At 39.3% G+C, this 14,794-nt stretch overlaps 2 protein-coding genes and 1 long non-coding RNA gene across 3 annotated transcripts; 2 read left to right on the top strand and 1 right to left on the bottom strand.

The window, feature by feature from the left end:
• Positions 1 to 3,073: 3,073 nt before the first annotated feature.
• On the top strand, positions 3,074 to 5,646 carry LOC122998897 (stonustoxin subunit beta-like). Its single transcript, XM_044375968.1, has 3 exons — positions 3,074 to 3,738; positions 4,085 to 4,145; positions 4,650 to 5,646. Exons 1-3 carry the CDS (start codon positions 3,712 to 3,714, stop codon positions 5,210 to 5,212), a joined length of 651 nt encoding a protein of 216 aa, XP_044231903.1. The 5' UTR covers positions 3,074 to 3,711; the 3' UTR covers positions 5,213 to 5,646.
• Positions 5,647 to 7,368: 1,722 nt separating this feature from the next.
• On the bottom strand, positions 7,369 to 11,974 carry LOC122998779. Its single transcript, XR_006407502.1, has 2 exons — positions 11,924 to 11,974; positions 7,369 to 7,444 (listed from the first exon to the last, which is right to left on the bottom strand). It is a non-coding gene; the product is annotated as an uncharacterized LOC122998779 (long non-coding RNA).
• On the top strand, positions 9,990 to 11,729 carry LOC122998773 (tripartite motif-containing protein 16-like). The gene has a single exon (XM_044375765.1). The coding sequence runs from the start codon at positions 9,990 to 9,992 to the stop codon at positions 11,667 to 11,669; it is 1,680 nt and encodes a 559-aa protein (XP_044231700.1). The 3' UTR covers positions 11,670 to 11,729.
• Positions 11,975 to 14,794: the final 2,820 nt, after the last annotated feature.

Below are 14,794 nucleotides of genomic sequence, written 5' to 3'. Positions count from 1 at the left end.
TTTGAGTAAATATTGCTCAAATATAGCACATCCTAAAGACAAGGATATTGATATTGCACATCGTCGACACATGAGAAAAAAGATGAAACTGACGTTTAAATCTGCTTTCAGCTTGATGAGACAAATTTGACCAAGTCAGAACATCACGTTTGAGGAGTTTAAATGCTTTACTTCTGATCAGAAACAGGCAATTAATGGATCACACCATCAACTGTATGCATTTTGAACATGTGTCATGTCAAGAACGCAGTTAGCATGAGACATCACCGATCCTGCATATGTCTGACCCTGCAAGGGAAAAACCTGCCCACCAAAACCTCCACAGCCATGAAGGCTGCAACAGTTACACACTCAAAGCTGTGAACTGTGACTTCAGTGCAAGGAGGACATTGTCTTTTTACCTTGCCTGTTCTGCAGAAAGCTGCAAATGACCAAACTGTTCCTGGCTTCCCTTCATTGAGCCTTTCAGGCTCAAAAATTGTAAAATGCCTTTCAGATGGATGCAACACTCTTGAAATAGCTAAACTATTGAGGCGTAACCACCGGACAATCAAACGTTTTGTTGCATATAGTTGACAGGGTTGCAAAAACACATGGAGAAGAAAAGGCGCAAAGTTACTGTAAAAAACTTGAGTAGAATTAAATGTGAAGATACCAGGAACTCATTATTCACCAGTGCCACCATATTCCAGTAGTGCAACCTACCCGGAGTGTCCAGAAGCACAAAGTGTGAAGTGCTCAGAGACATGGCCAACAAGGTAGAGAAGGCTGAAACACGACCACTACTGAATAAGATTCACAAGTTGAAGTGTCAAGATTGAGGCAAGAAATACCTGAAGACAGATTTTTCAAAGGTCTTATGGACAGATGAAATGAGAGACTCTTGATGGACCAGACGGAGGGGCCTGGGGGTGGATCACTAATGGACATGGAGGGGTACTGGTATGGGCTGCTATCATTACGGATGAGTTAGTTGGACCTTTTCGGATTGAAGATGGACTGAAAATCAACGTATCAACAGAGTACTATTGTCACTCTGTGAAATTTAGATTACACAACTGTTTTTTACTCCCTTTGCCGTTAGACCAGCAGTCGGCTTGGCAACATGGTGACTGACAGCTCACCTCCAGATTTATTGGTGCAAGCAGGGACACAAACATGGCCCCAAGTTTATTCAGTTTATATCAGTTTCTACAAAATCTCCACAAACTGATTCATTTTGTTCTGATGTGTGTGGCTAGCTTTGAATTACAGACAGTCCATGTTTCTTATTTGTCTGAGCAACTTATTTGAAATGTGTTGCAGCGTGTTTAACTAAGACTGTTATTCTGTAGATCTTTGGAAAAAACGCAAGGATCAAAGTTGACTCAAATATATACAGTAGGTGTTTCCTGTCCAACTGCTGAACTGAATTTCTTCATACTGTCACTGAGTCATGTTTAGGTTATATGTCCTCAGGTGTTGTTTGATGGTTTCTACTGAAAAAGGGATCGGTACATTTTCTGAACCTCTCCCAGATTTCCACACCTGTCTGTTTTGATTGATCACCAGCAGCTGTTGAAGCTTTCAGATGACATATATGTTTTCTATTGTAATTGATATTTTTGGATAATTTTACTGAATAATAGCCTAGAAACGTGACCACTCAAACATTGGCCTTTTGTCAAATTAAGCAGTGAGCCAACAGCAGCATTATAGGCTTATATTTACACTTACGGATATATATTTTATAAGGAAAACATTTTTTATAGAAAACATATGTCATTTTTAAGCTTCAATATTTTGCATTTCGTTGCTTAATTAGGGCCTGAGCACCGAAGGTGTATTTCCTGTGTTTGTTTGTTTCTTTCTTTCTTTTTATTCCGCCACTTCAGACCTAAATTTGACCCCCTAAACATGATCAAAAACTCACCAAATTTGGCACGCACATCGGGTCTGGTGAAATATTTGATAAAATATAAAAATTAATCCTCAAAGCACCAAAATGTGCTCTCTAGCGCCACCTATGTAACAAAAATGGCCGCCACGGCCTGTAGGAATGTCATAGAAAGATCAAACCAAAACCAACTTATTCATCTCATCAAGACCTACAAATCATATACTGACACCCCTGACCTAAATCCAACAGGAAGTCTGCAATTAGCCTTTCAAAATAAGACTTTTTCTCAATTTTGGCTCCCGAACAAACGCTATCTCCTCCAAGGGCGTTAATGTTATCAGCTTTAATACATGACTTATGACACTGTGCTGAAAAAACGTTGTTAAAACTTTGTATAAAGTTTGGTGTTATTATCATTTATTTTACAATAATTATAGGTCTTATATGTATAATTCAGTAGTGGGAATGACCTATGAGAGGAAGGGAAAAAATGGAGTGAGGGTGACAGTTTATTGATAAAGTGCTGCAGAAAAATAAAATCTAAACTACAGTTTGTAGCTCTGTACTGCAGTTTTTCCTTTACTAGGGCCCGAGCACCTAGCAGTTCACTCACACTCTCCATTCAAATATATGAGTATTTTTCTGTGTCCAGCTGCAGTTACTTGTTGTCTCTACACACCTGACAGTACACATGTCAATCAAACTATGGCCAGGTCATGTGGATTAAAAGTCTTTACTTTTCTAAAAATAGACTTGATGAAAATTAGAAAATTAATTTGTTTTACACACAAACTCGTCAAAGGTTTTCAATTTATTTATTGAAATTAAAGTGAATGGGCCCAAAACTTGCATCATTTTGATGACACAGGTGTGAGCAAGGCAGCCATGTCTCACTCTGCAGAAAATTCTCATCCTCACACTGTTGAGATTTGATGTTTCGCCATGACAGAGGTAGTTCCTATAACTTTATTGTAAATGCTCCAGTCTGCACCAAACTTTACATGTTTGATAAGAGTCCCGGCCTTATCAAACATGCCTGACGTGCGTGAAGGTGTGAGGGCCCGTTCAACGCTGCTTGCAGCTTTAATTTGTTCTTAATCTGCTGAGGCCTGGTTGGGCCCCGTCCCCTTAGTTGTACTAGGGGCATCGTTGGGTTTACGGTGCATGGGGGCTCTAATACACCAGTAAATATGAGGGCTTTCCCTTCTTGTCTATGACCCGCAAGGAACGCTGTAGTCAAAATAAAAATATGCATGTACAGGTATGAAACCAAACCATCCTTTGCTTTCAAATGACATGTTTGTTTTCTATTGTCATTGATATTTTTGGACAGGTACTCTCTGATTCCCGACTAAATGAATAAATATATCTGTCACATTTCATTACCATCATTTCTGCAGCTGACTTTCATGAAGTTCAGCAGCTAACTGACCCAGAGTTGGTATTAGGCAACTCAAGGAAATATACTGTTCATATGAGAATACATTGTGCAACTTTTAATTAATCCAAGTGAAGACAAAACAGACAGGTGTGGAAATCTGAGAAATCTGAGAGAGGTTCAGGAAATGTACCGATCCCTTCTTCAGTGGAACCCCCTCCCCCAAAAAACAACACCTGATGAATGTGGGTGTGTGAGAGATGTGAATGAGGAAATATAACCTAAACATGACTCAGTGACAGTATGAAGAAATTCAGTTCAGCAGTTGGACAGGAAACACCTACTGTATATATTTGAGTCAACCTTGATCTGAATCCACTGCATCACAGACATTTGAAGTGAGAGCTTCAAGTTGTTTTGCTGAAGAACAAACCAACATTTTCTCTGTTGAAAGATGAGCAAAATGGCTGTTAATGCAAAGGTAAGAAAGGGGGAAGTCACTATATATTGCAGTCATGCATGGCAGCATAGAGATGATCACGATATTGATACGTTAAGTTGACTTTCATGGGACGATTTGTAACCAAATGAGGTTGGAAGATATTTCAATGTATTTTTTCAGCTAAATATGACATTTGTAACTGTGAAACTAGATGAACAGATAGAGAGAGGATCTACAGCAGGTCTGTGTCTCTGGACATTGAATAGATTATGATGTATGTCTCATGTTGCTGTGTGTGACAGTGTGTGTAATGAAGTGTGGAAGCACTTTGGTTTGTTTTATTCAGGACTTGACCTCACAAATCATTCACTTTTTCATTCTACAGGTGGCAGCAGAAAAGAAAGACAGGTCCATCCCTTCCTATAACAGAGAGTGGTACCTACAATGTAAGTCACCTCAACACACACACACACACACACACAAAATACAGACAACGGGAGAGAATTCCAATAGCTTTGAACTAAAAATGTAGAAAACAAGGTAAAACTGATAAGCTGAACGCCCGACTTAATTGCTATGGCGTATATTATTATTACTTTATATAAACTGCATCTGACATTTGTTCATCCCTGCTTTCATTGACATTTTTATTCATTTTCATTGTACTTTTTTGTGACGCAGTATTTCCTTTACTGTTTTATTGTCATTGTGTCTACTATGGTTGTTATCATTCCTTGTTACAATCCGAATCTTCCCTTGTGGGACAATAAAATGAACAATGGAAAGAATGTGTACGGAACTAAATTAAATATTGTTTTTACCAGTTATTAAGTGAATCTGAGACAAATATTAAATTATAGATGTCACGTATGGAATGTGATAAACTGTACATTAACTTCTATAAGAGTGGTGTGATTGATCTGCTCGTTGTGCTTCTCTCCTCCCATCAGATTGGGTAGATCTGACTCTGGACCCTGACACAGCTTACTCCAAACTCAAGCTGTCTGAGAAGAACAAAAAAGTGGAGCTGACCGATGTTACCCAAACCCATGATGAGAGCCCCAAAAGATTCCGCTATGTACCCCAGGTGCTGTGTAAAGAGGGTCTGACTACTGGGAGGAGCTACTGGGAGATAGACTGGGTTGGGGCTAAGGGGGCTGGAATTGCAGTCTCCTATGACACAATCCGCAGGGACACTGCTGATGATGAGTGTAGATTTGGATGCAACCCTCAATCCTGGAGGTTTCAGGATGGTGTGCAGCGTGATTTCTTGTACAATGATTGGAAGACCCCCATCTTCTCCTGCTACAACATAATAGGAGTGTACCTAGATGTTGAGGCAGGTACCCTGCAGTACTACGGTGTCACCCCTGATAGGGAGGAGATGGTCCTCCTGTATGAGGCACCACAATTTAAGCCCAGTGCTCCTCTTTATCCAGGGTTTTGGTTGTGTGAAGGGACCAAGCTGACGATCTGCCCTAAACAGCAGTGCAAGAAGTCCCAGAGGACCTGAGACTTCTTGGAGGAAAGTTTAGGGAATTGTGGCATTAAGGTGGAATTACAGAAAGTATTTGGACAAATGAAAACATATTTTTGCACTGTTACATAAAAAACAATGTACACAGATGTATAACTTTAAATTACTTCTTTTTCTGAATAAAACCGTAAATTTAAGAACCTAAACAAATTGTACCGCTCATAACTTAATTCTACTGATCATCATATTCAACATTTTTTTTGTGATTTGAGGTTTTTGTATCTGTTTCAGCTCTATGGATTCAAAATGTCTTTTCCTGTTTTACTGTTACAGCTTCAAGGCGTTCATGTCTTAAACTGTACCACTCTTTACCAATACAATCTCATTTCACATTAGCATTGCTGTCTTGTGGGTCTGTGGGAATTGAAAGCTATATGTTTTCACTTTTTGTATCCATTAAAGTCACACCTGAAAATAGAACTGTAGTTTGTATTGCTGTAAATGTTTGTATGACAGAAAATGAATGTTAGTGTTCACATAAAACACAAGAGTGATGAGAGCAGTTTGCAGTCTCCACCTTCAAGTCCTTGATCTGAGGCTGTTTATAAAATTAACAAACGAATATCACAGCAAAACAAATATAAAAATACACAGAAGCTACTGGGAATCACCTCTGCCTCTGATTTACAATCTGGGAATCGACTCCTTGACTCCATAATTTACGTCATGCAGGAAGTGCTTTTGTGTCAGTGATATGCAGCATGATACCTGTAATGTTTTGTCCCAAACCATTATCACCTACTGGTATTTCAAACTCTAAAATGATCTGTGGTCAGTAACAGAGCTCAGGAAACCATTAAAAAGATAAGTCAGGACCATGAAGTTGATCTTTCAGCAATGAAAACAATATGGCAGGAATAAAACCTTTGTAACTTACCCCAGTTCATTAAGTGATTGATACCTTTAAGATTAATTTTGCTTCATCCCTCAGCTGCTTTTACTCCAGCGCAACAAAACACTTTATTACAAAATGCGGCTGTTATTCCATCATGTGTTGTTATTACATAATGTGTTGTTACGCAATTCAAAGAGCTTTTCTCTTCAGGGTCTTGACACATTTGACAAAAGAGGTGGTGGAATTGCCACCATCTACTCAAATAAGTTCAGCTGTACAAAGGTCGACCTGGTTAAGTTCTCATCCTTTGAATATCTTGCTCTTGTGCTTAAAACTGAACCAGCTGTTCTCATTATTACAATATACAGGCCTCCGAGACACACACTTACTCAACATATAACTGAAGCCACTCATCAGCAGGGCAATATACTTGATCTGGTAGTATCAAAAGGTTTAACCATTGACAATGTTTCCGTGTCTCATATCCCTGTCTCTGATCACTACTGTGTGTTTTTTTAACAGTGTCTTATCTGTAACAACAACCACAAAAGAGAAGCAGAACCCAAGACCAGAGCTGGATTCTTAAAATATTCATGTGAAATCACACTGGATCCAAACACAGCAAACACAAATCTGTTATTATCTGATGGGGACAGAAAAGCAGAACAAACGAGTCAACAACAGTCTTATTCTAGTCACCCAGACAGATTCACTAATTATATGCAGGTCCTAAATGGAGAGAGTCTGACTGGACGTTGTTACTGGGAGGTGGAGTGGAGAGGGAGAGAAGTTCGTGTAGCAGGCTCATACAAGAATATCAGCAGAGCAGGAAGCTCGTATGAATGTGGATTTGGATTCAATGAGAAATCTTGGATGTTTTCTTGTGACACTAACAGTTCTACATTTTTGTTCAACAAAATTTCAACTCGCGTCTCAGGTCCTGTTTCCTCCAGAGTAGGAGTGTACCTGGATCACAGAGCAGGTATTCTGTCCTTCTACAGCGTCTCTGAAACCATGACTCTCCTCCACAGAGTCCAGACCACATTCACTCAGCCTCTCTATGCTGGACTTTATCTTTATAATGATGGAGACACAGCTGAGTTGTGTGAACTCAAATAGACAGAAGTCATTTCAGACTTCATGTGTCAGATTCTGTTGTAATTCTTCATGTTTTTGTCTCCATTGTTTCCGAGAGCTCGTTGCTGTGGTGTTTCTGAACTGCACAGAGATCAGCTGTCAATCAAACTGGGATTATCAACACTTTCTTCTTTTCATTTGTTGTTCTGTTGATGTTTTCAGTTTCTTTAAATGTCACTTTTTGCTGCGTGTTTTTATCCATGGAGGCTATCGCTGCTCATGATGACGTCTTTTACCTTCACTAGGTAAAAGACGTCCAGCCAGAGTCATAAAGAAGATAGTTCTTTATGACTCTGGCTGGATGTCCTGCTGCAGAATACATTTGGGACAATCAGATGCCTCCCTGATAGTATGATGGATAAGAATCTAAACATCTAAAGTGCCCAAAACTTTGTACCAGTCAAAGGTTTGGACAGTTTCCCATTCTGTCACATCTTGCCTGGACTTTGGGTGTTTTTTGGTCTTGCGTTGTGTTCTTTGGGGTCTCCTGGTTTTGCACTTCTGTTTGGTCCTTCGGTTCATGGGGGTTTTCTTGTATGGGTTGGGTGGTGGGTTTTGGAGGACTGCGTCATTGGTTTGTTGGGTTGTGTGCTTGGGTTTGTGTTTGTGGTTGGTTTTGGATGGGTTAGTGTAGATGGCATTAAGTTAGTTTTCTGGGTTTTTGTTCTGTTTCCCTTGTGTTCATGTGCTCCTCCACACCTGCCCTGTGTTAGCCTCGTCAGCCCTGCCCTGCTCCCTGTGTGTCCTCAGCCAATCAGCTCCCTGTATGTTCACTCCCCTCTCTTGAGTTCTCCACCCATCTCCCCACCTGCACCTCATCTCCTTGTTAGTTCAGTTTCTTTTTAAGTTCTGGTTTTCTGTTCAGTCCTTGTTGGATCGTTTTGTGTTGTGTCTTCTGCTAGCTCTGTTCAGCTCTGTTTTGCCTGTTCATGACCATCCACAATTAAAGGAGAGTTTTTCATCATATCTACATTCCGGCCTCTGCGTTTGGGTCCACTCCTGCTTCCCCGAGTCTGAGACATTCACTATAGAGAATCTGAATAACTTTGTGACAACATGTTTTCAATTTTCAATAATGTAGTTTTCAATTTGTGCTTTTTATCTGTGCAAAGAAGGAAAACATCTGTATCAAAAGGTTAACAAAGGTCACTGACCCATCTTGGGCAGTATGTCGTCTGTCGTAGATCACCATTCCTCTGTCGATCTGAGAGCAGAAACACAACAACATCAGTAAAAGCAACAGGATCTCTTTCAATTCTTGGTCCACTTCTGTTACATCTACACACTTTCAGACATGCGGCTCATTGATGTGTTTCTAATAGTTTTTGGACAACAACAGAGGAATCAGATATATCAGGCTTTAGATACACACACAATACTTGTTAGTTGATCAATTCATTGCTGGTTTGAGTCTTTCATGATGATATACTGATAGAAGGAAAAATATATAGAGTATTGCAAGCCTTATTCTGAAATATATAATTATTTTATTTGGCTTTTTCTTCATTTTATAGTTTTATATTATCTTTTATCTTTATTTTCCTTGTGTTTTTATAAATTGTCTTCTCTGTCTTTTATCGCCCTCTTTCTCTTTTCTTCCTCCTGAAAAACACTGTGTAACATCTCATTTTAAAGGTGTTATATCAGTAAAGTTTGCTTGTTTTGTTGCTTTGTTTTAATCTTTTACAGCACAGTAACTTATTTTGATTTTATATTTTTGCCTGCTGTTAATATTTAATGTATTAATTGTTGTTGGTATTTTACTTTAATTTTCACCTTTAGAAAATATTAAATCCTGTATAATTTTATAATATGTTGCTTTTCTTCATTTGATTCCTTTCACTTTCCTTTTGGTTTTGGTTGATGGTAAACAATCCTGTCTGTGTTTAGAGGAATCATCTCTGACAGCCCAACCTTTACACACACTTGAGGGTTGCATCTTTTAAATAACAAAAAAATGAAATTAAAGCCTTTATTATTGATTATTTGACTTTAGTTTTCACTGCGTTCTGGTTTATTTTGCAGTAATTTTAGTTTGTGTTAACAGCTGCTGAAGTTCAAGTTGAACACGGTGTGTTTGAAGCAGCTTTTATTTCTCGTTGATGCTTTAATGTGAATCATTTTCTTCACAATGATCAATAAAGCTTTAATACTGTAGTGATAGGATGAAAATAAAACGCTGGAGTGTGATGTCTGTTGATTAATCAAATGTAAAAGACAAAAGTACATCCACTTTCTAGATTCATCAATTCATACTAATCAACAAATGTACTTCATCAGCTGATCTGCTTCATTCATGTCCTTTGGGATGATGTTCAAAGAAGTTTATTAAATATGTGAGAAAATGATGATACAGCCATTAAATGATTTTATCTCATTTTAGTGTAATAACTCCTTGTTTCCAATCAGCTGTTTATAACCAATAAATAGAAATTGATCTGATTTTAAGGAAGATTTAGAGAAATATGGAGGCATCACCAAACCCTGACAAGTATTTTACAGCTAAACGTAAACATGTTTTCAGATGGTGAGCAGCTTTTACCTGAGACTTCACTGTAAATGAGGAAACACAGTTTTAATTCACAGTGCTGCTCCTCGTCCTGATAAACCCCTCCCTGCTCTTTCAACACAACAAGCTCCGCTCTGTGCTCATACTTCCTGGTTCCCTCCCCTTCAGATCTACAGTTTATAGATGGGTGTAACCAACATGTGATGAGCTGTAAAACCTGTTCAACTTCTCAGTAAGTGAAACTCAGACAGTCGTTCCCACTGAGAGCTGAAATGGAGCAGAAAGGAGTTCAGCTGGACCGAGAAACAATCAGCTGTTCGATCTGTCTGGATCTACTGAAGGATCCGGTGACTATTCCCTGTGGACACAGCTACTGCATGAGCTGTATTAAAAGCTTCTGGTATGGAGAGGATCAGAGAAAGATCTACAGCTGCCCTCAGTGCAGACAGACCTGCACACCGAGGCCTGTCCTGGTGAAAAACACCATGTTAGCAGATTTAGTGGAGCAGCTGAAGAAGACTGGACTCCAAGCTGCTCCTGCTGATCACTGCTATGCTGGACCTGAAGATGTGGCCTGTGATGTCTGCACTGGGAGGAAGCTGAAAGCCCTCAAGTCCTGCTTGACTTGTTCGGCCTCTTACTGTGAGAATCACCTCCAGCCTCATTATGATGCAGCTCCATTAAAGAAACACAAGCTGGTCGACCCCTCAGAGAAGCTCCAGGAGAACATCTGCTCTCGTCATGATGAGGTGATGAAGATATTCTGCCGTACTGATCAGCAGAGTATCTGTTATCTCTGCTCTGTGGATGAACATAAAGGCCACGACACAGTCTCAGCTGCAGCAGAAAGGACTGAGAGGCAGAGAGAGCTCGAGGTGAGTCGACAACACATCCAGCAGAGAATCCAGGACAGAGAGAAAGATGTGAAGCTGCTTCAACATGAGGTGGAGGCCGTCAGTCGCTCTGCTGATAAAGCAGTGGAGGACAGTGAGAAGATCTTCGCTGAGCTGATCAGTCTCATCCAGAAAAGAAGCTCTGATGTGAAGCAGCAGATCAGATCCCAGCAGGAAACTGAAGTGAGTCGAGTCAAAGAGCTTCAGGAGAAGCTGGAGCAGGAGATCACTGAGCTGAAGAGGAAAGACGCTGAACTGAAGAAGCTCTCACACACAGAGGATCACAACCAGTTTCTACTCAACTACCCCTCACTGTCACAACTCAGTGCATCTACAGACTCATCCAGCATCAATATCCGTCCTCTGAGATACTTTGAGGATGTGACAGCAGCTGTGTCAGAGCTCAGAGATCAACTACAGGACATCCTGAGGGAGAAATGGACAAACATCTCACTGACAGGGACTGACGTGGACGTTTTACTGCCAGAACCAGAACCAGAACCCAAGACCAGAGCTGGATTCTTAAGATATTCACGTGAAATCACTCTGGATCCAAACACAGCAAACACACTGCTGTTATTATCTGAGGGGAACAGAAAAGCAGAACGAACGAGTCAACGACAGTCTTATTCTCGTCACCCAGACAGATTCACTGGATGGTGTCAGGTCATGAGTAGAGAGAGTCTGACTGGACGTTGTTACTGGGAGGTGGAGTGGAGAGGGAAAGGAGTTTATGTAGCAGTCGCATACAAGAATATCAGCAGAGCAGGAACCTCGTATGAATGTAGATTTGGATTCAATGACAAATCTTGGATGTTAATTTGTGACACTAACAGTTCTACATTTTGGTTCAACAGTATCTTAACTCGCGTCTCAGGTCCTGTTTCCTCCAGAGTAGGAGTGTACCTGGATCACAGAGCAGGTATTCTGTCCTTCTACAGCGTCTCTGAAACCATGACTCTCCTCCACAGAGTCCAGACCACATTCACTCAGCCTCTCTATGCTGGACTTTGTCTTTATAATGATGGAACCACAGCTGAGTTGTGTAAACTCAAATAGACAGAAGTCATTTCAGACTTCATGTGTCAGATTCTGTTGTAATTCTTCATGTTTTTGTCTCCATTGTTTCTGAGAGCTCGTTGCTGTGGTGTTTCTGAACTGCACAGAGATCAGCTGTCAATCAAACTGGGATTATCAACACTTTCTTCTTTTCATTTGTTGTTCTGTTGATGTTTTCTGGTTCTTTAAATGTCACTTTTTGCTGTGTGTTTTTATCCATGGAGGCTATCGCTGCTCATGATGACGTCTTTTACCTTCACTGACGTTTCTTCAGATGAAAATATAAACTTCTCTTTGTTCTAAATGTTAGTTTCATGTTTGTATTGATGTATTTGTGTTCTGTTGTTTCTTAAACAGAGAAAACAGCAGAACTTCCTTCATCATAGATATTTTGTTCTCATCACTTTGTAAATTCATAGAGAAATGTCCAATCAAACTGTAATTATCATGATAATAATCATTTATTATGTTCTTGTACATTCTGGGTTAAACTAACTGATTGTGTGGATGAAGTGAATCTGAACATGAAATCATTGAACAAGAGTCATTTAACAGACTTTACTGATTGGATGTGTGAACAATCTGAGGCTTTACATAATCAATAAAGATGTTTTTTCAACAGTGAGCAAAGTATTTTCTTCTGTCTTCATCTCAGGATCTCATTCAAAGCTTCTGGAGAAAATGTGAAACTAAAATGAGAGTTTATTTGAGGCAGTTTTCCTCCTGAAACACCACAAAGTCCAGAGTTCATGTTCAGAGCAGACAAACGTTTGTCAGTCAGTCAGTAAATCCAGACTTGATTAAAACTTCTTGTGACTGATTTTCTTCCACAAACTGCTGCTGTGCTGAAGAGTTTTTGTCATTTATATTAATCAGCAACAAAGAAATGCATCTAAAACAGTGGTGATTAGTTTCCTGACAGCTGTGATTGATTTATTGAACCATCACAGGTAACGTTACTCCACCTTTTCTACTGCAGAAGTCATTCAGGAATCATTTGATCAAAACTCTGCACATATGAGACGCTGAGTTCAGTTCAATCGTAATAAACATCAGAAGGAAACAACATGTTGACTCCAGTTTGAAGCCGTGAAGACGCCGTAATAGATGTTTGCTGAAGTTTTCTAAGTTGTCACTCAAACACTGAGTGTTACAGTTTTTACTAAAAAACTTATATTTGAACATCAACACTAAATTAAACACATGTGGACTCCATCAAGTCCAGTCATAATATGATTAAACTATAAACTGAACATATAATTATTCACATCTGGTCACAGAAGTCAGAGAAATCACAGCCTGCAGCATCAAATCTCACTTTCACAAGTTCTGTTCACAACCTGAAAGCTGATGTGAATAATATTTGCAGACTGGAAACTCTTCTCTCCCATCTTTCGCATGTGACCTGAATGCAGCGTCAGTGTTACAGGATGTGACTTCTGTCAACAAACTGACACAGTGTGATATTACAGATATTAAAATCCGTCTTTACTGATGTTGTTTGAAGCTGCCAAAGGCTCAGTGGAGTTTTTACACGTCTTCCTGCAGTGAACATCACAGCAGGTCAACAACTGAAATCTGAAAACTGATGCAGGACACAAGAGGGCGCCATCATCCTGCTAACCAGGGATGTAGTGGAGGTTAAAGCTCCTCCACTCGGTCTGTCTGCAGTTTTAGTCAAAAACATGTTTTTAAACCAATTAAAACACACCATGATAATAAGAATGCACCCTGTCATTCATCATGGTAAATGGTGTCAAAGTGCTTTATGTCATTAATTAGTTATTTAGTTAGTTAGTGAGATTGTGGAAACGTCTTTGGCTTCACCACATAGTGTTAAAAACAACACAGGACAGCTGATGAGGACAAACAGCATCAACAAACAACATGACTTACAAAAAAATAATAAATACAGTAAAAATGAAATAAAACGTTAGACGGTTCGATGTTTGTCAAATTGGTTTCCAACCTTTTTGGCTTTTTTGACGTCTTACAAAAAGCAGTGTGTAGTCGGGGTCACATTTCACATGTCTATGAGTTGTTAACAGCTCCACCAAATAGTGATTTTTCCCTCTAAACTTCTCACATGCTTTCATTTCAATAAATGTTCAAATGATCCAATATTTCAGCAAAAATCAAAGATTAGAGAAAAAGTCCAAAAACTGAAAACAGATTTGTGTATCAGAACTTTGTTTTTTCTTCTTTCCTCTCCCATTAATCATCTCACCACCCCTCAGATTTATCTGCTGACCCTTTGGAGGGGCCCGACCCCTAGGTTGGGAACCACTGGACTAAACTAGCTAACTGTATATAAAGTAGTGTAAACTAGCTCCACCTCCAGCAGCTACAACAGTAACATGCTGCTCTAACACTGATGCTTCACTATTAATAATCTAATGATGTCATATATAATAATATATCAGTCAGAGGGACCAAACCACTACTTTTACTGCAATACTTTAACTACATCAAGCTCATAATACTTATGTACTTTTACTGCAATACTTTAACTACATCAAGCTCATAATACTTATGTACTTTTACTGCAATACTTTAACTACATCAAGCTCATAATACTTATGTACTTTTACTGCAATACTTAAACTACATCAAGATCATAATACTTGTAATGGAGTATTTTTACTTTGCTGTATTGGTACTTTTACTGCAGTAAAGGATCTGAATATTTCTTCCTGCGCTGCTGCTGACAGTTTCTACAGAGGGTCATGTGATTGTCAAAGGTCGACATTTATTAGCAGAGTGTTGCTGGATACGATTAGCTCTCTGGTTTTATCTGCCTTTATTTCAAACACAGTCAAAATGCTCCAGAGAAGTTTATTAATTATGTGAGAAAATGATGATACGGCCATTAAATGATTTTATCACACTTTAGTGTAATAACTCCCTGTTTCTGATCAGCTGTTTTTAACCACTAAATTGAAATTGATCTGATTTTAAGGAAGAGTTAGAGAAATATGGAGGCATCACCAAACCCTGACAAGCCATTAACTTCACACTTCCTGGTTCCCTCCCCCTTCAGATCTACAGTTTATAGATGGGTGTAACCAACATGTGATGAGCTGTAAAAGAGCTGTAAAACATGTTCAACTTGTCAGGAAGTGAAA

Source organism: Thunnus albacares, chromosome 15, assembly GCF_914725855.1.
Source record: "Thunnus albacares chromosome 15, fThuAlb1.1, whole genome shotgun sequence".
Classification (NCBI taxonomy): Eukaryota; Metazoa; Chordata; class Actinopteri; order Scombriformes; family Scombridae; genus Thunnus; species Thunnus albacares.
The sequence above is the reverse complement of the archived record's forward strand: the minus strand, read 5'-3'. Positions and strand labels throughout refer to the sequence as shown.